The sequence below is a fragment of the Miniopterus schreibersii genome, assembly GCF_964146895.1.
Source record: "Miniopterus schreibersii genome assembly, chromosome: 2".
Classification (NCBI taxonomy): domain Eukaryota; kingdom Metazoa; phylum Chordata; class Mammalia; order Chiroptera; family Miniopteridae; genus Miniopterus; species Miniopterus schreibersii.
In genome coordinates, this window is record NC_138102.1 from 77,789,982 (window position 1) to 77,813,993 (window position 24,012).

The 24,012-nt window shown below is 35.2% G+C and overlaps 1 protein-coding gene across 1 annotated transcript in view; it reads right to left on the reverse strand.

Annotated features, from left to right (window-relative positions):
• The window catches only part of INTS6 (integrator complex subunit 6), an 85,109-nt gene extending 61,356 nt beyond the window's left edge, over positions 1 to 23,753 (reverse strand). Inside the window, exons 1-4 of the mRNA XM_081129722.1 lie at positions 23,128 to 23,753; positions 22,663 to 22,740; positions 21,714 to 21,863; positions 4,727 to 4,816 (exon numbers count right to left, since the gene is read on the reverse strand). Coding sequence (XP_080985848.1) covers positions 4,727 to 4,816; positions 21,714 to 21,863; positions 22,663 to 22,740; positions 23,128 to 23,238 — 429 coding nt within the window. The 5' untranslated portion in view covers positions 23,239 to 23,753. The remainder of the gene's footprint in view (positions 1 to 4,726; positions 4,817 to 21,713; positions 21,864 to 22,662; positions 22,741 to 23,127) is intronic.
• Positions 23,754 to 24,012: the final 259 nt, after the last annotated feature.

Below are 24,012 nucleotides of genomic sequence, written 5' to 3' on the forward strand. Positions count from 1 at the left end.
CCAATCAACGTCTCAAAGTCACATGGGACATCTGCATCAACTTTTGAAAACTGGGAAGTTGAAACATAGCTGAGATTACTCAGATACTTTTTTCCTGCAAATACATGCCCTTTCTGTACATCTGCCAAGAAGTTATAAAAGTTGTTGTCCTAGTTCGTCTTAAAAAGCTAGGAAAGCTCATTAGAAGCAAAACTTATAATGTCAAAAACAAACATGTTGTTTTTTTTGAACTGCAAATATCTTCTCTAAAATGTTAGCTTTCAGAGCAACCATAACATTGATAGAGATGCAGAAAGATTTTTCAGCACACAGAAATCTCAATATTGTAAAGATAATACTACTATTAGCACTTTCAAGAAAGAGAAAAATAACTGCTACACTTCCTGGAATGTCATTCATCACCAAGAAGGTACTGGCAGAATTTCTCCTGGCTATTTATTAAGCAATATAGTTAGCCATGTGTTCCTGGAATCATAGTACAGAACAGTTTTCCATTGCAAAACAGTACTAGAGAGGATTATTGCAGGAAACAAAGACCAGCCAAAATTGTTTTTCAACAATTCTAATTTATAATTTGGTGATTCTACCAAAACACCTGACACATCAGTAATATAACATGATAATGGTACTATGATTACTTGGCCTCAAGTATGTTTATCAACATCAAAGATTACTACTATGGATGTAAACAATACAGTTTTCTTGTGTATCAGGATTCAAAGTCCCATCTAATTTACTCCTCATAAGTGAAAATATTGCAAACAACCAATTATATCAAATAACTGCATTTAAAAAGAAAAAAATATAGTTTAAAAACACACACTTTTCCAACACAAATGGTTATCAAAAGTCCTAGCGTTATCAAAAATACTACACTAAAAACACACTTATTGCACCTCAGACAATGGTCTGGACTTTGTTAAACAAGGCCAAAAAGATAATAAAATCATGAATTAAGGTAAAATAATCACATACAGCTCAAGATTTTTGTCCACAATCCGAAGCTACAACTGGATCATTCTGGCCAGTATAAAAGTTAACCGGGTGAAGCGACAATATCACACCAAGTTTTTCCATTAACTACTTTCTAGGCTTAAAACAACTTTATACCAGGCCTCTTTATAATTTCACAGATATAAACTATAAGCCTCATCCTCTACCAAATCATCCACAAGACCCTCGAATTTAATGAAAATCAAATTACTATAAAAATTCACATTACATAGGATTTGACACATATACAAGACAGGTAATATTAACCCTACCCACCCTCTTCAATGCTCCCATACACTTAGTATGTATCTCTACTTTATTACTCATAAAACCATTTCATAGGCAATCTCCCCCAGGAGATTGAGAACTGGAAATCTACCCTGTATTTCTTGGTTATCCTCATTGCCTAGAAATGCCCTGGTCATAACAGTCATTCAAGGTACACTGAGTGAATAAGAACATAATACCTTCATCACAATGGCATAGAAAGCTGAAGTAGATAACCAGGAAATCAAGTAAATAGAAGGTAAATTTTAAGAACACACAAAAACAGAGTAGTTGTATATATATATATACATAAGGGGAAAAGCACTGGTCTGGAGGTGCTGGAATGTCTTTGGCATTTAGATAAATTCTAATCCAGATTTTGGTAATAACAAATGTTATAAGCTTTATCCAATCACTTTGCCTCCCTGGATCTCAATTTCCTCATTTATAAAATAAATAGTATGACTAGATGAGCTCTAAGTTTCCTTATATGCTATAAAAATTATTTTAAAGCAGCAGAAACACTTATTCCTGAAAAACACCACTAACAGAACAGATATATAATATCCCATGCAAGATAACATTAACTCTGGAACAAAAGATATCATACGGGTAGGATGCACAACTCCACAAACAGTAACAGGTCACATCAATAGCAGCCACAGGCAATCGAGAATTATATACACACGTACCTAATGTAAAAACTACTGACATTTTCACTTGTTCAATAAATCTGAAAAAGAATCAAGTTCTGCCAAAAGCAAAGGTTAAGAGATCTGAAGAAAAGAGACATAAAGGCAAAATTCTGTTTGTTATTCCCTAGTAGAAATTACAATACAGATCATATGCAGCACCGTGCACACACATGAGAAAAACAAGCAGCATTTGTATGAATTGAATGGCTCCTTACAATGAATCACATAATTTAATTATTTGGGCTAGAACAAACCAGCATTTCACAACATTTTAGCAAAAATTAAGCTTCAACAATATGCACATCTGGGGTATACTGTCTCTCTGTCCCACAAGATGAGCCTTTATTGGGACATTGAAAACCAAATATACATAGGATCTAAGATTCCTAAAGTTGAAAACCAAAACAACTCATAGACTTCTGCTGCAATTACATAACCAAAATAAACCTTTGCCTTAAAACAAATGGATTATCCCCCTCAGATAAGTAGTAGTAGTAATCAATTTTGATCTTGACTACTACTGGACGCAATACAACAATGTCTTTATTTTTTTTAATGTAAACTCTGTTCTCAGTACTATGCTAAATACTGTAGAACATATAAAAGAAGTAAAAGATCCTGCCCACAGGAAAATCTTTCCAACCTACTAGCAAGGTAGTTTTAGGTTATTGTAAATACATAGTCCCATTTCTCCAACATCCTTTCCAAAAACCTAGGAAGAAAAGTAAGCAATTCCAATATCTTCATGTATATTTCAAGGTATTTTTAAAAGCTAGGAGGTCCTACAAAACAAACATTACAATTAAAACATATCCAGCCCAGCTGGGCGTGGCTCAGTGGTTGAGCATTAACCTAGGATCCAGGAAATCACTCTCAGATTTCCAGTCAGGACACATGCCTGAGATGCGGGCTCCATCCCCAGTTGGGGGCGTGCAGGAGGCAGATGATCAATGACTCTCTCATCATTGATGTTTCTATCTCTCTCTATCCCTCTCCCTTCCTCTCTCTGAACTCAATAAAGATATATTTAAAAAATAAATATATATATATATATGTGTATATATATCCATCCAGATGTATGGAAACAAAATATATTGTACCCCCAAAGGACATGTCTACAAAGGCAGTAAGACAGAGCACCTTGAATGGATAATCTCACATGTACGAATATTTCACAGTAAAAAAACAGAAATACCTTTTCAGTCATCACAACAACAAATCAAAATCATTAGGAATAAAAACAAAATGAAACAAACCACCAAAAGACTTCTAAATTATACAAAATAGTTGTTATGTATTCTATTAATAGTATTTATGATCTGATTATAATACCTCAATCTCTCTCAAATTTTTCAAAAGAAAGGTAAAGAGGGAAAAATCAATTGGGAGTTTCAAATTTAAAGTTAAGTTACATTTTTATTGCATGTTCATGCATATAATCAATGTCTATCTGTTCCTGATGCCAGGACATCATACATGTCAACTAAGTTCAAAAAAGCCCCCAAACTAATGAAAGTCAATTATGGAGCATTCCAAGTCTACTAATTACATATAGACTATAAATTACTTAATTATGAACTTTAATTTACCTAAACTTTTCAGCTCTATCTCCAAGAATATATCGCCTAAATTCCCTTTGATATCAACTGCTCACACAAAACAATTCTGGCTCTCTTCCCCCCTAATCAAGATCAGACCATCACAATTTTTTACTGGTTACAGTGCTTCAATGATAGAACATGTTCTTTTCTTTACAGCCTACCAAGCACTTTCACATACATTAATTATTTCATTTACTCTTCCAACAATCCTATGAGATAAGGCAAGAATTATCATCTTTATTTAATGGCCAAGATAGAGATTTAAAGATGTTAAGCAGGTAGCTGGTACAAAGTTCACTGCTAGAAAGTAGCTGAAGGAAGACTAGAATCCACATGTCCTGATTTCATGTCCAATTTGTATCCCACAATGTCACACAAATAAAAAGTACTGATAAAAATTACTGAACTTAAGTGCTACACTTTTCTTACTTAATCAAACCCTCTGTAAATAAATTGAGAATTAAACTTAAGATTATAAAGCAAATGCAAACAGTAAAGAGAATAGTCTAAACCATATCTCCTTTCTATAACATACCTTAAAAAACAAATATAATGTTTAAGAGCAGTTCAAATACTACAATAAAAACACCTTGAAGTTAAAATAATTCTACTGTATTCACCCTATCACACCACACACAACAAACTCTGCATAATGCATGCTAGTAGACAATAAATGAAGTTATTATTATACTGTATTTAGACAAACTTAGAATAAAAATTTCAAAAAACCTTCACTTTTCCTAGTCTTAACCTCCTCATGGTTTTGCTATACTCTAGTCTAGGAGTGTCCACAGTGGAGTGCACATGGCAATCCACTGAAATATGGAAAGAAATTATTAGAATGCTGTCTCCATTTTTTTAACCTGAAAATAAGAATTTTACTAAATTTACTGCATGAACTGATACTGTCACCCTCACATAAACTCAAAAATATACATATAATTGGAGTGGGGTAAGCTCAAAATATTTTCACGCAAGGGATTCCTATTCAAGAAAATTTAGAGACCGTTGCTACAGAGAAGGTACTAGGAGACAGATGACTCTAGACTGCATCAAATAATCAAAGAGAGAATCTACTTAAAGGTATTCAATATCCTGCAGTGTATATATAGAAAAAAAGATTTTTTCAACTGTATTTACATAATCCATACTGATATAAACATAACTTACCTCATCCTGGACTCCACTGGTAGTAGTCAACTTGCTCCCATCAGTAATTGTAATAATTATTGCTGGCTCCAAGAAAAAGGGGTTTCTTCCCTAATATCAAAAAAAACATTAATTATATTAAGGTCTATACATTAGCTTAATTTTTCTGAGTAAAAAGTCAATTTTCATAATGAACAAAATAAACTGATGAACAAAATAGATCCAGAGACATAGAAGCATGGAATAGACTGAGGGGTCTCAGAGGGAAGGCAGGTAGGGGAGTGGGTGGGGAGAGATTAATCAAAGAACTTATATGCTTATATGCATAACCTATGGACACAGACACTGGTATGGGGAAGGCCTGGGGTGAGGTGGATGGGGGGTGGGGAGGATCGATGGGGGAAAAGGGGGACATCTGTATTACTTTCAATAATATAGGTAAAAAAATAAATTTATATTAAATTAAAAAGCCAATTCTCAGAACAGTGCATAAATCTCCCTTTTTGTTGTTAAATTTTAAACATAGTACATAGCTCTTGTACATTAAAATTAGAAGGAAACATAAACTAAACAAAGGATAACCTTAAAGGAGTAGCATTTAGAGAAAAAGATTTTTCACTTCTGGCGTTTTAATTTTTACAGTCAGCATTTATATTTATGTAACTAAAGGTATTTAATTGAAAGTATTTAATTTCTTAAAAGGAATTCCATAGTTCAATTCTAATAATTGAACATATTTAGATATTACAAATTAAAAGGATAGTATTTTCTGAAAAACTTCTTAAGAAGGCAGGCAAAGTGGTAGGTGAATATTACCATGCAATTTAATCTAAGAGCTGGTTCCATGGAAACACTATGGCTACTCTGAGCTTAGTAAAATTAATAATAGTCCAATATGAAAAATTAAAATTAAGAAGGATGGTTACTTAAAGGAATTACTTGGCGAAGAGTACAAAAATAACAGTAGCAGTGATAATGGAACACAGTGGCATAAAGCTCTCAAATGCTCTTTATGTAGGGTGCAATTCTTCAATAACTTCTATTCAAATCTGTGTTCAAGTCATTCTATGAGTACTATAATGAATTCTAGGTGAATTCTAGGTGACATATTTTCTGAGGGACTCAGATAAACATATGCTTATCTTTTACATATAAAGTTCTCATTTGAGGAATTAAGCACATTCAGTATAAAACCAAAGGGAAGAAGTTTCAAGAGAGTAAACCTGGTGTTTGAAATCAAAGGTATCAAATTCTCAGCTACTAACAATGTTCAAGGACAGAATGAAGTTTTATTGGATATGATGTTAAAAAGCATATAGTAAATTTTAATGTGGATATGAAGCACTTGGAGATCCTGATAAAATGCACGTTCTAATTCGGTAGGTCTGGAATGGAGACTAGTGTTCTACATGTCTAACAAGATTGCAGTCCAGGAGATTCTAATGTGCACAAACCATACTTAAAATAGAAAAGATGTAAAAGGGTTTTACATGCATGTGCTATACTTTGGGTCTATAACCTTTCCCTTACACATTTATATAACTCTCAATCACTAGCCTATTACAGTACATACTCAATATTTGTTGAATTTACAAACACTTTCTCATACAGTAATTGTGATTATAACCTAATCATCATAAAGTACTGAGGGTAGGGGGTCTGGCAGATTACATTTCTTGATCAAGTTACATAACTTCTAAGCACACATATACATTTTTCAAACTGGTGTCCAGATGGAGAAAGCTTCCTCTGGTCAAATAAAATAAAATGTTAAATATAACCTCTAGAGGATTTCAAATGCACAGTAGCAGTCAAACGTTACAGAAGCTTTCCAGGAATAAAACATGAATTTACCTTCCCTTCGTCCTCTACAACATTCATGGTAAATAGGACACATTTTTGGAAATACTACATTACACTATATTGCCTCTCATACCATTCACTCCCAACATAAAGAATAAATTCTAATAACGCAGGTCTTCTCATGGATCTAGAAACAGACAATGTTTATTCCCATCTCAGAGCTCTGACCTGTTCCCTCAAGTAGAATGCTTTTCCTTTTCCCTGCCCACAGCCCATCCAATTCCTAATCATTCCGTAAGGCCCAGTTTAAGTCTTCCTCTTCTTCCATGAAACCCTCCCTGGTTACTCTGGCCTTAAATAATTACACCCTTCTCCTTCTCTAAATTCTAATAGCAATAGTTTTCAAACCTAAGTTAAATAAATATAATATGTTTATATTATATTTAATATAGATAAAAAGAACAAAATATAAATAAAATATTTCCTCAAATAAAATTGGATTTAGAGTGGTTTCATGGAGTACATTTTGAATACCACTTTCCCACAACATTTATCCTAACAACTTATTTTTAATTTAAATATATAACGCCTTGTACAACAATATGAATATATTTAACACTACTGAACTCTATGCTTAAAAATGGTTAAGATGGTAAATTTTGTTGTGTTTCTACTACAAATTTCTAAAAATACACCATCTTGTATTAGTTGTTATTGTTTCATATGTTTCAATACATTGAAGGCAAGGATCATGTCATATTTCTTCCTCAGCCCTGAGCACAAAATATTTAAGCACTGGGTACTTAAGTATTCATTATACACTAATTATATAGCCTAATACAAATCTGTCCAAGTTCACAGAACCATTTAAAATTACTAAAACTTCAATAAGCTTAAAAAATGCTATCTTTACTTCAATATAAATGAGTGCTTCCCAACTTAAAACTTAACTCATTAACTTGCTAGGCTACACGGGTACATGACCTCCCTCCTATATGTCTGGCCATCACTGTCCATTCACATTCACATTTGTCATTCAAACACTTACTGAGTGGCTACCATACAACAGGCACTGTATTAGGTGCTTAACATATAATCTCTACTCTCATACATAATAAATATATATACCTTTGTACATATAACAATAACTCTCCTCTCCTGGTCTCTACAAATATCATTTTAGCTAAAATTTTGGCAAAGGGAGATAAAGAAAACCAGTATGTCCTATTACCTTCAAAGCTACTGTATTTTTATTCCATCCCTAAGCTAAAACTACTTTGGCTGACTTGCTGCCTTTCAAAAATAAATGAACAAATCTCTTAAAGCCACCACAGCATGGACAAAGACATTTTAACCTAAGTCAAAGTCACATTTTCTGACCAAAAGTTTGACATCCATCCATTCCTATTCCTGTATAAACATATTGAGAATTATGCCAGAGCAAGTTAAAACACATTCAAATTTAGCAAAAAGTCTGTGTCACTAAAATTTAAGTTTAATTCAAACACTAAATTCCAAGTTTACCATAGTCTTATACACATAGTACTCTCCCCACAGAGGCTATTCCTGAAAATACAATAATCATGTCCCGAATAATGATGATGATAATAATAATAATAATAATGATAAAGAAGTTACCTCAGTTGACCCTAAAAACTTGGTGAGGTAAGTAAATGTTCAGAGAGATTAAGTGATATAACCCAAAGTCACCTAGCTGGTAAATGGCAAAGCTAGAACGTTAATTCAACTCCAAATTACAAGGTCTTTCAGCAGCACCTGAAGGTTCTGTTGGTAGCAGATAACAATTCTACAACCAATCTTGATGATGCTGTATTCACCCAACAATGAACGGTGTTAGTCAGTTTGATTTAATATATTCTGTCTACAGTGAAATTAACTACAGTAGGACTATTGCTTTACTTGGTTTCCTGCTGCTGTGATTTCTTACTCATCAATTCTTCTATATATAAATCAATATACGTTCCCCAACAAAAGCATACTGGAAGAAAACATATATCAGTGTTTACTTTTAAAAACTATATAACTTCAACTTTCAGACAGTAGATATACAAATACAAGATAAAATATTTTCTTTAATGGCTTTAAATTTTGGAAAATTTAGATAAAGATCAAAGGTAGGAAAAAGAGTAAAGAAAAACAGGATTATTTTCATTCTACCTATGGATTTGAGGTAGTTTCAAATCTTTACCTTTAATTGCAACTATTTTACATTTTTATTCTTAATAAGTATGTTTATAAAGTCACTCAATTGAGAAACAATCCATATTAGAATTTCCCTCAAAATTCACCTTGGTCATAAAGCTATAAACAGACTTTTGCGTAGTTATAAAATCTCAAATAAATAAATAAATAAATCAGCTCTGCTATGACAAAGGCAGCCAGTAGAGGGACTAAAAGTCTACTTTTGCCATTATCGGAATTAATCTCAAGATGCTTTACTCTGAAAGCAGTGGTTCTTGGCAAAGAAATCTAAACATGTTACCAGAAAATATAGTGCAAAGTATAATATTCTACCTCTAGAGCTATTTGCTAATGGAAATCCTGTCACTTAGAAAATTTTATTTTAATATTGGTCAAAAGTCTAGGGTAAAAATTTTTTATAAAGTAAAAATTTTCACTTAGGTTCTCTCAATAATTTAAAAATATCGCAGTGTTAAACAATTCAATTAAGGCATAATGCCAGTAAAAAAATTTAAAGAATATAATTAAAGTAAGTAGAACTTATCCACTAGAACCTGTTTCACTTTTGTTAAAAAAAAAAAAAAGCTTTTTAAAATGTTAAAACATTTTGCACAAATGTTTTGCAAATGTAAAAATAAGGCTAATTTCTCCCCAAATACAAACTAGCCTGGTTCTCAGAATCAGAATTTTTAATTTCCCCCCCGCAAACTGTCAATGTATTGGGGGAGGAGCACAGGAATTTTACTATACCCTTAAACAGTTCTTAGCGATAATCTTCTGAAGCAAAAGGCAAGCAACCCTGGGCATTTAGAAAACTTTTAGTTGCTATTCTGCTATAGGACCAAAGGGATCAAGTTTTCTTTCACTGCCATCATGCTCCACCATGCTACCAGTTCCTTGAACAATCCCATAAGGATAGCCAAGTGCCTGTGTGTGCTACACTTTTCCCATGGCTTAAGGCTTCTGTGAGGAAAATGTGAACCAAAAGTGAGCTCTCTGGCTCTCTTGTGGTAGCATCTTCAGTTAATACACACCTTTCACTTACTACCTAATTTGCTATATACGACGAAAGCTATGGCCAATAGCAATCAACAACAGATATTAAGATGTATAACATCTATCACCTAGGAAGTATATAAAAACTCCCAGAAACAGCCTGTGCGTTTTCAATCTGAAACTTCCAAGTAAATAAAATAAGCAAAAAATATGGGAAGGGCTGCCTTGAGAAATACGTACTATACCACTAAAGGTTCTACACTAAGCAGGACTGCTGCTAAAATTTTCATAATGGTTAAGTTGTACATTAGATCTTTAGGTTTTCTTTATTTACATCTGCAGAATCTGCTTAATAAGAATATGAAATGAAGCCTGCATTATCTATACTACTTTCCTCTATTACCAGATAACAAAGAGATAACAATGTATCTTAAAATACGACAAACCACCTCATATTCATTTAGAAACTTTTGATATAATTCCTATGTAATTTGTCAAAATTCAGATTCTATAAAATATAGAAACATTAATACTAAATATAATATTCTTGTACTTTAAGCTTATTTCTAAAAGTATCTAAGGATACAATTCACACCCAAAGACTGACTAGTCATAATACTGATAATAATAAACACTATTACAACTATACATAACTGAGAAAAGCATCTTTAATACATACTTTGCAACACAACGAAAATATGTAACATTCTTTACTTCACTATTGCTCCAACTTTCAACATTTGCACACCACAACCAGAATTTTTTCAGTATCTTATTATTACCTACACTAATATTTACATATTTAATATTTTTCTTTAAATCAGTTCCATTTTTTTATTTTAGCCTAAAACTACAGTAGTAACATCTGTGAAATCATACTCCTAATTATATTTAAGAATTACATTTCCTATTCAATAATTCATTGTCATTAATATTGTTTAGTTACTTTTTTAAAGGATGGGGAGGTTCATTACATTACAGGGATGAATATACAACAGGTTAATTACACATTCCAAACAAAATATAATAATATTTAAGTCAATAAAGGCCTGACAGGTGTACATTTAAATCAATATCCCAAGGCCAGAATTACAAATTTTGTTTTAGAATTCAGCAAGGTTATTACTTTTATAGTTAAGTTCTCAAGTGGTGTGGTAGAAATGAGTCTTTTGATGTAAAAACTCTAAAATATTCATCTTAAGAAATTATTATTTTTAAAACAATATCTTTGACTATATGCAAAAGATCTCTGAAGGATACTTTATAAACTGATTAACCATGGTTGCCTCTGAAGAATGGAAGTGAGCATCTGTGTAACTTTCTATAATGGCTTGAACTTTTTAATCAGGGCATTTATTACATGTTCAAAACAAGTACTACTCAAAACTAAAAGGTGTTTAGTATCCAAAAGTAAAACTTTAAAAACCTGCTAGTGTATAAAAACCTAGAATCTTAAGGTCTAAGTATTAAAAAAATGTTAAAGCTCCACATTAAAATATATTTTTAGTTTCAAGTAATTCCATTATGTAATTGTGTGCCAATAATTCCTTTATCTAACCATGTATTTCCTTATGCTAAAAACATAACAGAACTAAAAACAATGGAAAATTAAGACTGGCAAAAGCAGGAGAGACTCCCATATATTCATTTTAATATAATCACTAAGGAGCAATATCTTAGAATTTAATTTAGATAATAAACCAAATACCAACTATAAGAACTAGAAAATTGTATGAAAAAAATTGTCAAGGAAACTCAGTAATTGATAAGGCTAAGTATACTGCAACAAAGGACAGTAATGTATATTCAATGTATTTAAAATATAAGTTATTTAATGATTTCACAGACTTTAAGTTTTACATTTGAACTGGAATGTAAAGTTTGAATAAGATTATTCTAGCAAATAAATAACTGGTTTTGGAAATATTTAAAAGCAGTAGTAGCTGCCGGCATGGCTCAGTGGTTGTGGTTGAGCATCGACCTATGATCCAGGAGATCACAGTTCAATTCCCAGTCAGGGCACATGTCTGGGCTGCAGGCTCAATCCCCAGCAGGGGGCGTGCAGGAGGCAGCCAATCAATGACTCATCACTGATGTTTCTCTCTCTCTCCCTCTCCCTTTCTCCCTCTGAAATCAATAAAAACATATTTTTAAAAAATTATCACTGATGTCACAGTGCAAGAGAATCAGTGTAAAGATGGGTGGCATTTCTGAAATTAAATTAAAAGATTTATTTTAAAAAGCATTATAGTTAATGTTCAGGTGACCATCTTCAATCCCAGTGATTAAAAATAATCTACTGTCAAAAACAATAACCTATTGTTTTTAATGCTTTCAGAATAATTGTTTGGATGCTTCCAGTGTTTAAACTCCATTATACCAGGAAGACCGTTGGTTTTTCCTAATATCTAATTAGGTTTACCAGGTTTAAGACAAAGGGAAAGTATTCATTTAACATACCAGTACCAATCCTTGTCATTTACTAGTTACAAATTATATTACTTACTAGCTAATGCTACAATTACTTTTTCTCAAGATACTCAGAACTGTGTGTGTTTCTACAATAAACTTTTTTAGATGATTTAATCCTTCACCATGAGTCCTCTAGCTTTGCAGGTCAAAACTATGGATTAAAAATAGTAAAATGTAAGACCTTTTAATGCACAGATAAAAAAGGCAAGAGTACATAGAGACCAGTGATAAGGCCTTACTAGGCTGATATAAATTTGTCCTTTTGTTATACTAATTCTCCTAATTTTAAGTTTAAAATACAGTATCTGTGCAACTATCTCTCAATATACCAATAACCAAAGTTCAAATCACATATGCCCTAAAAAAGAAGTATCGTGACATAAAAAAATCCTTCCTAGGTTTATACTAATGTTTTTCCCCCACAATAAATCTACATTACAAATAAAAGGGATCATATATTTTACATTTGACTTTTCTTCTAGACAAAAACCTCCTCCCTTCCTTCCTATCCCATCACCAATTTGAATTCTAAAATATACTGTTACAAAGCCATAGAAATGGACTTGGATCTACATTTCCTCAGAGAAGCTTAAAACCTTTCTTGCTTTGAAAATCAAAAACTTTTAAAGTTCTCACTTTTACTGACTGGTTTTGAACAAGAAACAGATTTTGGGGGAAAAACTTTTGTAACACCAACAAGGAAGTATTTCTGGAACAATCTATAGAGCTTCAATTCAAAACCAAAAGCCATTGGGTTTTCCATGGCAAGAAATTTTACTTTAGCTGGAACTACTGAATAGCTAACTCCAGGTTCTTGTGAAGAATTATGAAACAACTTTTACTTTTTTCTCAAAGGTTTCAAATTAGAAAGCTTTACCTTGTTAAGTGTTTACCATACTATTAGGGATGATCATTGTCATCATCATCTGAATTTCTACCATGTACCACCAAGCAGACACTTGCTAAATAATGAACAAATATTATTTCTACATAGTTGAGCTTGGATTTGGGATTCCCAACAACAAAAGGCCGAAATAAAATTTTTGTAAAAATATATATATATTTCTAATTCTTATAAAAATTTTCAAGATTGATATTACCACCATTTTGTGGACAGGAAATTTGAAACTCAGTGAGGTTTAAGGGACTTGACAATACAACATAAGCTAGTAAGTGGCAGAGCCAGGCACAGTCAGTTCTAATGAAACAGTTCTTTCAGTATCATACTGCTTGTTCTAAAAGGAGCTGGATAAAATACTCTATGTAACCATAATTCCAATTTTTAAAATTCAAATAAAAGGAGATTCACAAAAATAGTAATATGTTAAAATAATAAATTATGTTGTATATCACTTAATCTTTACCACAATCCTGCAAGATAGATCCTTTCATCCCATTTTCCTAATGGGGAAACTAAGGCTGAGAGGTTACATGACTTGCTAGGAACTCATGGGTGGAGTGGGAATTCACACAGCCAAGCAGATTTTTCTGAATCTTAAAACACAATGGTTAGAGATTTTCAAAATTATCTTATGTTAAACGAAACATAATAGTTAACGAATTACAAAACTGTCCATGTAAAAAGTTGTAATTACAGCATAATTTTAACTGGCTGGCATAATACAGCAGGGGAAGTCGATTAACTGACTAGGTTAATAGCTCTATATTAACTAACTACATCAAAAATGTAATAAACTATGAAATAAAAAAATCAAGAGTGCTATTAAATACACACATATATTAGCAACTAGGCTTAAACTAATATTGGTAAAAAATCCTGTCAACTATCCTCCAAATCCAGTCTTATTTTTTTCCAAACAAGGGAGGGGGGACGAAATCCATCTGAATCTAACAGTATTTTAATAGGGTGTTACAAGAAACACTAAATGTAACACACTAACAAAATGAAATGCCTAGTTTTCAGAGGAACTGAAAAACTGTGTATTTCATCAGAAAATTATAGCCATACCCCTCAAAAAAGGGCTCAGATCTACTGGTTATGCCTTTAACCAAAATTGAAATATTACATAAACTACTAAAAATCTGCATAACTATTCCATAACCAATTGCAATCTTTAAAATACTTCAGAAATGTTAAGAAATTAAGCATTTTAACTTCTCTAGGTCTTACTTTCTTCATCTATAAAATGAAAAAGGTGGAGAAAACTTCTAACATCACTTTGAATTCTAAAGCCCTATGAAACAATAATCATAGTACTTATAGAAAGCCCAATGAAAAGTCTGTCAGTAGATGCAAAGTTTAATTTTTTTGCAAGAGTGTATATACAAGTTCAGTAAGCTTCCTTCTGACTTAGGACCTTAGTATTAAGTTGTATCTCAATAAAAGGTTGGTGGGGAGAGAAATCAGGGAATAAATACAATCTAAAATCCAAAAACACTTTAGTATTTTGTTTATGGTCTGCAGGCCATGCTTAAGTTAAATAGATTAATAATAAAGCTAAACAAAAAATAAATTTATATAAGGAATTTTAATTTTAAAAAAACTGGCTGGTTTATGTGACCCAAAAAAAAAAAAAAGAAAAAAGCTCACCAAGATGATTTTTTTTATACATTATAAATTTGGGTGAAGGATTATGATGGCTAAAAATTTCAAATATTTAACAGAATCTAAAGTTACAAAATACTGCACAAACTCTTTGAAGAAATGATGACATGAACATGGATAAACTATCATTTTAGCTAATTCTGACCACAAATGATCTCAAATCAATTCAAAATACTTGAATAAGTTAATTATTTCCTTCAAATATTAGATTTGTTCCTGGCCTTTTAATTTTCAGTTGTACATAGTTTAATAAACAATTATTGGCATCCTCTTGCATGAAGGAAAAATAAAATTCTTTGAAGAAACAGAACCTTTTACTTTTGTCTTTTATACTTATTTCTTTTTAATAATTTCTAATTAAGAATGCAATGATATCCTTATTGTCTTTCATTTTCTTTTGAAAGATCATAATGGTAGTTTTTGACCCTTTAGAAAACAGATTTACAGTGTAAAATTATGAAGAAAAATTATAGCAAGTGTTTTCAAAGAAAATAAAACCTTCAAATTTTTTAAATTACCACCTTTAAAACTAATGCTCAATGGGAAATAAGTCATATCCATTTTATGCTACTTTGAGCTCAAACCTTATTAAAATAACCTTTGATTTACTCAACAGCTGTGCTCCTCAAAGCTTCCTTGCAAATCAAACTTGTTTAAATCTCATCTTAAATGCATGGGGTGGGGGGCAGGAGATCCTTCTTTGAAAGAACCCTAAAGTATGTGCTTTTGTCTCTTAAGGGTTCCTTTTCTAACATTTATTCCTGCAAAACAATGACTTTCTGATTTACCTGCTGTACTATCTCAGCTTTCACTTATTTTTTTTTATAAATACTATCCCTATACTTTATTCCCTCCCTTTACCAATTGCCATTATGACAACTTTAGCCAAGTTATAGTATTTACTTTTCACACTGCTTCCCAAAAAATAATACAAATCCCAAGAAAAAATATACACTTAATATACCACTAATAGATTTTAAACCATGTAATAAAAATCAGCTTAACATATCACTAAATTTTTATAACTGTAATTTCAAATTTTAAGCTGTAGAAAACTACAGGTAAATAAACTTATCTAGTGATTAAATATATATATATATGCGCTTTGTGTCCTACTGAACAAGCACTTCATAATTTTTAAAATACTTTTTACTATCCCATCCCATTTAACCCTCTCATCAAATCTCTCATTGATTCTATCATAACAATACAATGGCTTCATTACTGGCAATTTGAAATATGAAGCAGAAGAGTCAGAGTGGTAAAGTGACTGCCCAATGTTACAAAGTAATGCAAATGTTAAGGTCAGGACTGGGATTCAAATTTTCACATTCCTGGCCAATCTGCTTCTTTTACACAAGTTAAATAAAGATGTAGAGCCCAGGCAGCTTGGGTAAGTGGCTGAGTGTAACCTATGAACCAGGAGGTCACAGTTTGATGCCCGGTCAGGACACAAGCCCAGATGCCAGTTAGATCCCCAGTGGGGGGCGTAAAGGAGGGAGCCGATCAATGACTCTCTCATCATTGATATTTCTCTCTCTTCCTTATCTCTCTGAAATCAATAAAAGCATATTTTGAGACCGGCCAGGCGTGGCTCAGCAGTTGAGCATTGACCTAGGATCCAGGAGATCTCAGTTTGATTTCCGGTCAGGGCACATGCCCAGGTTGTAGACTCGATCTCCAGTTGGGGGTGTGCAGGAGGTAGCCGATCAATGACTCTCTCCTCATTGATGTTTCTATCTCTTTCTTCCTCTCCCTTCCTCTCTCTCTGAAGTCAATGAAGACATATTTAAAAAAAAAACAAAAACTTATTTTGAAATAAAGAGAAAAAGCATTTAAGCAAGTTTGACTGTAGAGTCCCCTATCAGCCAACAATAATTACTGAAAATAATTTTAGGAGGCTTAAAAGTTCAGGGCCTTGCCAAGACCTGAGTGGGAAAAGGACAGTCTCGACAAATGGTGTTGGGAATACTAGATGTCCACAAGCAAAAGAAAGAAGTTGGAACCTTACCCTATACCATATACAAAAATTTATTCAAAATAGATTAAAAATTTAAATGAAACAACTAAAACTGCCAAAACAGAATATAGGGGAAAGCTTCAAAGGCATTGGATTTAGCAATGATTGCTTGGATATGACACCAAAAACACAGGCAACAAAAGAAAATATTGATAAATTAGACTACGTCAAAAACTAAAACTTCTGCGCACCAAAGGACCACAATCAGAGTGAAAAGGCAACCCCTGAAATATGAGAAAATATTTGCGAATCAAATTATCTGATAAAAAATTAATATCCACAATATTTAAATAACGCCTATAACTCAAAAAAAAATTTAAAAAATTTTAAAAAGCAACGGTCTTAAATAGACATTTCTCGAAAGCCAACATACAAATATCCAGGTAGCATATGAAAAGATGCTCAACATAAATAATAATTATGTAAATGCAAATAAACCAGTGGGATATCACCCAACACCCATTAGGATGACTAATATGAGAAAAACAGAATATAGTAAGTGTTGGCGAGGAAGTAGAGAACTGTAATTCTTGTGCACTGTTAGTGGAAATATAGAACAGGGAAGCAATTTGGCAGTTCCTCAAAAATTTAAAAAAGAGGTTTACCATATGATTCAACTGCACTTCAGGATATATATTCAAAAGAATTTCACATTTGCACACCATGTTAATAGCATTATTCAGAATAGCTAAAAGGTGGAAGCAACCCAAGTGTCCATCGACAGATGAATGGACAAGCAACATGTGGTATATACATACAATGAAATACTAAGCCTTTAAAAGGAATGAAATCCTGACCATGCTACGTGTACAAACCTTGAGAACATTGTGCTAAGCCAGTCAAAAACAAACACAGTTGACCTTTGAGCATAGGACTGAACTGCAATGGGTCTAATTATATGGGCTTTTTGTTTTTTTAAATAAATACGGTACTACAAATGTCTTTTCTTTATGATTTTCTTAACATTTTTTCTCTAGCTTATTTTATTGTAAGAATACAGGATATAATACATATAACAGACAAAATATGTGTTAACTGTTAGTGGCACTTCCAGTCAATAGTGGGCTATTAAAGCTGTGGGAGAGTCAAAAGCAGTAGGTGTCCCTAACCCCAGCATTGTTCAAGGGGCAACTGTACTATATGATTCCACTTATACAAGGCATCTCTAGAGTAGTCAGATTCATAGAATAAGAAAGTAGAATGGAAGTTGCCAGAAGCTGAGAAGAAGGGGAAATGGGGAGTTATTGTTTAATGGGTATAGTTTCAGTTTTGCAAGATGAAAAAGTTCGAGACTGGTTGCACAACAATGTGAATGTACCTAACATTACTGAACTATAAATTTGAAAATAGTTAAGACCATAAACTTGATGTTATATGTTCTTTACAATTTAAAATTTAATAATAATATTCAGGGACTTAAAAAATTTACCGAATACAGTTCACCATTGTATTTCCAGTTCTTTTTCAGCACAGTAGTATGTTCAAGTATAACCATCTACTTTCTTTTGAAAAGATGTCTATAGGTCAACAAATACCAAACTATTGGTAATACATTTGTTGATAGCCTATGGGAAACCAAAAACCCAAATGGGAATCAAGTTTTCATCACTTGACCTACCAATATTAAGAGATGCCTATATTTTGTACTACCCGAGTATTAAATGTGTACTGCTTAAGGAGGAAAAAAAAGTATTTTTATAACTCTACCTGAATTTTCATGCTAAGTTCTCAAAAAGTTCTTTATGCACAAGAATAAAATTAGTTAAAATTATTCTTCCTAAGATTCATTCTATTTATCTTGTCTGAAAGCCACCATTTTCCAATGAAGTTAACACTTAGCACTGAAAATCCTCAAAAAATTAAACACATATTATATATAACATTGTTGGGTATTGGTCAAGGATTATCTTCACAGACAGAACACAAGAGTAGTAGGTCAGGTAGCATTCTAAATCCTGGAGCATTCTAATCAGCACTAGTATATTGAGTAATAGGAATATGGAATCAGTCCAGTGACAAAAATGATGAATTACAGGCCAGAATAATATTTAGCATCTGAATCTAACTGGAACCTAACTTTAAAAAAAAGGGGGGGGGGAGGAAACAATGTTGGAACAATATGAAAAATAATCCAATCTACGTATAAAACTTTAATCAGACTTCTAAACTTTAGATGTGCCCTAACTTTAGAAATTAAGGCTGATTCATATTTTCAGTGGCTCTCAAAGATCAGCATTATTTTTGAAACTCTGGTGAACACATGTGAAAAATAGATATATATCAAATTTAGCTGCATTGATAAGCAATTTAATAAGGTACTGCTATAATTAAGGAAAAGATTGGCTGGAAGCTACACATTGTTCCATGATTGTAGAAATATCAGCAAATAGTACTGACTATCAAAATTAAATATTTATAAGGACTTCTATATGCAAGGAATTTTTTTTAGTGGGATATCCAAAGTGCTTGAGGAAAACATATACCAAGAATCATTCTTTGTTCTCAGCTACTCTAAACTTACTGAGGCCCTGCAAATTCCATTAGTATCCTAGCTAATATCTCAAAGGTGTTTTATTTATAGATATGCTAATTAATGCAATATAGATATTAAAAATACTTTTAGTCATGGAAAAATCACTTATGTGCATGTATGCAGGGGGAGCAGGTGTGGCAGTATCTATGCTATACATACATACACACACACATACATACACACACACACACACACAATTAGATGTTTAAGAAAATTTATACTTAAAGGTTTTCACATGCTCTATAAAATCAATATGCTGTCTTTCATCTAGCTGACCTTTTCTCATTTCCTTCAATTATTGTGATTATATACAAGTGTTTAGTGCTGTGGGCTCCACAGATCCTAGGTACAGAGAGCATGATGAAAGGGAAGTTATTTATGTAAAAACAGGTTATAGAATAAAGATGTTCCACAGAAAATAGGCAGATACAAAGTACTTTTACAAAGAAGAAAATGCATGAACTATATTGAGAATTGAGACATCCAAAATTCTTCACAATTTATCCTTTCACTGAATAGTAAATGTATACTAACTAAATTAGCAGAAGAAAGTCTTATGATGAAATTATCTTCTTGAAAGATGTTTTCTTCTCACTAAACGCTCTGTTCAATCATTTTTTCATTTGGAAGTTGTGGTTTCCTAAATTAGTTTAAATGCTAGTGTCATTTTTATGTACCAATTCAGGACTAAGGCATTAATATTGCTCCTTGCCTCCTTGCTTATTCATCAAAATAACTGAGAAGTATTATTCCTCCCCCTTGTTGAATTAATAAATCCAAACATGCAAAAACATCCTAATCTCCAGGCTCTTCTCTTGGTCAAAGTGGTAACAGCACAGCAGGACCACCTTCAACCTCAAACTTTCTGTAAGCTTTATAGACAAGAACTTAAGTGATCTCCAGTGGAAGATGGCAACTGGGAAAAGGAAAATACAAGTTTAAATTACAAATGTCCTCAGACTCTCCATGATCATCAGTTTTTCTAAGGGAGCATCCTAAGAAATATTTTTAATTAGCTTATAGGAAGTAAATGTGTCTAAATGCCTTTCCACTTATGAAATGTGATGCAGAAAAACAGGAAATCAATAGTTCTGCTACATACTGACAACCTGACAACCAAAAAAGGATAACCAAGTAATGGCAAGTTTCAAATTTGTTTCTGAACTGAAATTTAGATCAAAACCTTAAGCAATGAAAGACTGTACAGCACTACATAAAACAAAGAAATATGAAAGGAAAGGAAATCCATTATTTTACAGGAAAAAAAAAAACCCTGAAAAATTCATGGCAAATCTGCCTAAAATACTGAGTTGCAAAATAAAGCAACACAGAGAGGGGGAAACAAAAAGATTAACGTGGTAGGAAAATACACATTTACTTAATTAAACAATGGGAGTGCAATTAGATAAAAATAGAAACAAAGTGACTCTGAATTTCAAGACATATTAAATGCTATATGGCTAAGATACCCCTAAGTAAAGTGCAAACATTTCTAAACCAAGGGAAAAATTCTGTTTCTTTCTATATAAAGCAAACACAAGTTGTAGTAAGGAGATTATTTGCTCCTGAAATTTGTGAAACTCATGAAAACTGTGGTTCAAGAAACTTAAGAACAAAATGTATACCTAAATGTATCATTGCGGTAATAGTGCTTTGCACTACAGCATAAAAATTAAATTCCTTGGATTTAATATGCTTTTATGTGTAACATTACACATAAAACATCTTCTATTTCCCAGGCTTGCAATCTCAAGTTTTAACAGACCACCTTACATTATTCCATAGTGAACCATCAGGTGATTGAAAGCTTTTGTCTCATCTTCAAATAGATAAAAGCAAGTGCAGTAGATGGAGTAAGGAAAGGTCTTTTCATATTTTCAAAAAGCCTCTTTTCTGAGGTTTCAAAATTAAAAAACAAAAACACCCATTTATATAGTTGGTTATTGTATAAGCTTCAAAAGCTGAGAAATCTTAACATATTCAGCCAGTTACTGCACTCCAATGAAAATCTTACCTTTCGGAGTACACAATATGGTTAAATTAAACCGTGATACAACAAACAGAATTAATTTCCTCTAACATTTTCACTAATATAGAAATGAAAACCACTAATCAACTAGTGTCTGTAACTTATTGCAGACTAATTGCCTGTAAGCAGAGAATCAGAGAAACTGTGTGGTAAGGCAGGACATTTACCCATTTATGTCATGAGTGCAAGGTAAAAAACACATTTTAAGATGAAAAAGAGGACTATGAAACCTATATAGTATGGTCAGAGTTTCACTTTTGTATTATGTGCATGTTGTATTTTAATCTGAAATGTTTTATACTTGAATTTCATGTTATATAGTTTTGGGACTGTTTTTTTTCCACAAAAAGAAAAATCAACTGTTTTCCACCTTAATATTCAACCTACCTGCCCATAGTTGTCTATGCCAGTTACTAATCTATTTAAATTTAATAAATCAAAAGCTGTCCTTAGGGATTGGCCAAGAGTCGTAAGTCCTTCAGCCTGAAGGTTTTTCAGTTCATTCATAAACGTTGCATGGTTTTCTTTCCATCCGGCCTAAAAAGAAATACGTAAGAATTTTTTTCATGTTTTAAAGCCATGTATACACGAACAACCACTACAATCTGTGTTTCATCAAGAAGCTGCTTCACTTTACACTATCGTTTGATTAACGCGTTAACACCTTATCACCGCTGAAGAAACTCTCTTCCAAAGGTGGCCAAGGATAAACCTGCCGCGCTACAGCTTTGGACAGCCTAACTACTTTATAACTTCCCTGGGACATGTACTTTCTAAGCTAATACCCAAAATTTAGGGATGCAAAGTGCTAGTGGAAAGCAGACGTGGGTAAGACTTATGAAGTTAACCTACAGCTACCCCACGGGCCTCTCGGGAAGAAGCTTAAGACCAAGACCCGCAGCCACCAAACGAGCTCGATCCCCAGCCTGAGAGAGCGGCCAAGCCTCCGGCCGATTTCCCTTTAATGCAAACCCAGGCTCCGAGCGGCCCGGCCCGGCTGTCACTCGGGCTAACTTGAATAAATATCCCCCACAGTTCATTGCTGCCGCTCACGCCGCGGAGGGGAAATGTCGGCCATGTTGATCGCAGCGCCACCGCCGCCGGGCCGGGCTAGGGAGGGGACGGCGGCGGCCCCGCGACTCCGAGAGGCGCCAGGGCGCTCTAGAGCGGGGGATGGGGTGGGAGCCCGTAGGGAAAAAGACCTCAGGGCCTAGAGCACAGCGGGTGGGGGAGGGGAGCATAATGAAGGGTGAATGGGGGGGAGGCGGAGGGCGAGCGAGGAAGGAACAGGGAAGGGAAGGGAAAGGAAGGGAAGGGGGAGGGCAAGGGCTGTTACCTTGATAGCATAGGGCGGCTCTTCGAAAGTGACCAGCATATACCTGTCTCCTCTGCTGGCAGGATCCCGGGCACGGAGCTGTGGGAGAACGGGTGGGAGACGGGAGGAAGAAAACGGCAAGCGAAAGGGAAGCACAGAGGCCAGGTTACAAGGCGGAGAAGGGGCGCCCAGCGGCCCCGCCGCCCCCCTACAGTACTGCACATGCAGAGGCCACCCCTCCACGCCACCCCCCACACACAGATCGGCCCCTACACACCGCCTGGGGCCGGAGCTCGGGCCCGGGCCGAGCCCGGCTCGCAGCGCACGCCCGCCCGCGCGGTGGGGGAGGGGGTCCCCGAGCCCGGCAGCTCCCGCAGTCAGGTCCCCGACACCTCCGCCTCGCCGCCCCCGGCCGCGCTCCCCGCCACCCCTGCCGCCCGCGGGCCGCTGGGCCGGGGTCGACGCCCGGGCTCGGTCAGTCGGTACCTTCATGAAGGTCTCTACCGCGCCTTTGGCCGTGTCCAGGTAGGTGGTGCCCAGATGGCTGCGCTGGTTCATAGAGGCAGACGTGTCTATCAGGAACAGTAAGATGGGCATAGTGCTGGCCAGGGACACCGGGGCCCGAGGTGGTAAAGAAAAAGGAGATGGTAGAGGTGGAGGCGCCGGTGGCGGCGACCGCCGCTACGCGGGGCGGGGGAGCGCGGCCCCCGGGAGGAAAACACCGTCTGGGTCTTTCCTCCGGCTGCGGGGAGTTTCTCCCCCGATAGTTGAGAGGAAACTCCCAGACCCAGTCCTCCCCGTCGTATCCCCGTCTCCGCCTCCTCCTGCCTGCCTGCCCGCTGGGGCGGGCGCACGGCCGTCTGTCTGTCGGTCGGTCCGTCCCCCCCGCCTCGGGGGTCCCGTCCCCGTTCCCGGCCCCTGTGTGTGTCCCAGCGGGAGACGGGCCTGGCTCCCCACCCCACCCCCGATGCAGGGAGTGGGGACCTGGGAGGTGGCGAAGAAGGGAGTGGGCTGAAGGGAGATTGGCCCCGGGGCTGTTGGGAGAAGTTTCAGGGACTCCCTCCGCACCCCGGCGGTGTCACCACTTTCTCAGCCCCTCTCGCTACTGAAGCGCTTTTCTCTCTCACACTCCGGTTTTAACTCGGGCAGGGGCTGCAGAGGCACCGCCCCCTGACACGTCCTCGCGCCACGTGACGCACCGCTCCGGTATTCCATTGGCTAGTCCCTAGCCTCTCATTAGCATATTCAAACAGCTCAGGGGCGGGAGAAGCTTGTAGGCGGGCTCTGGGAGCAGTTATTGAGCACGCGTGAAGGCGGGGCGTCGGGTGCGCGCGCGAGCTAGCGCGAGGAGTGAGCAGGCGGGTCGGCAGA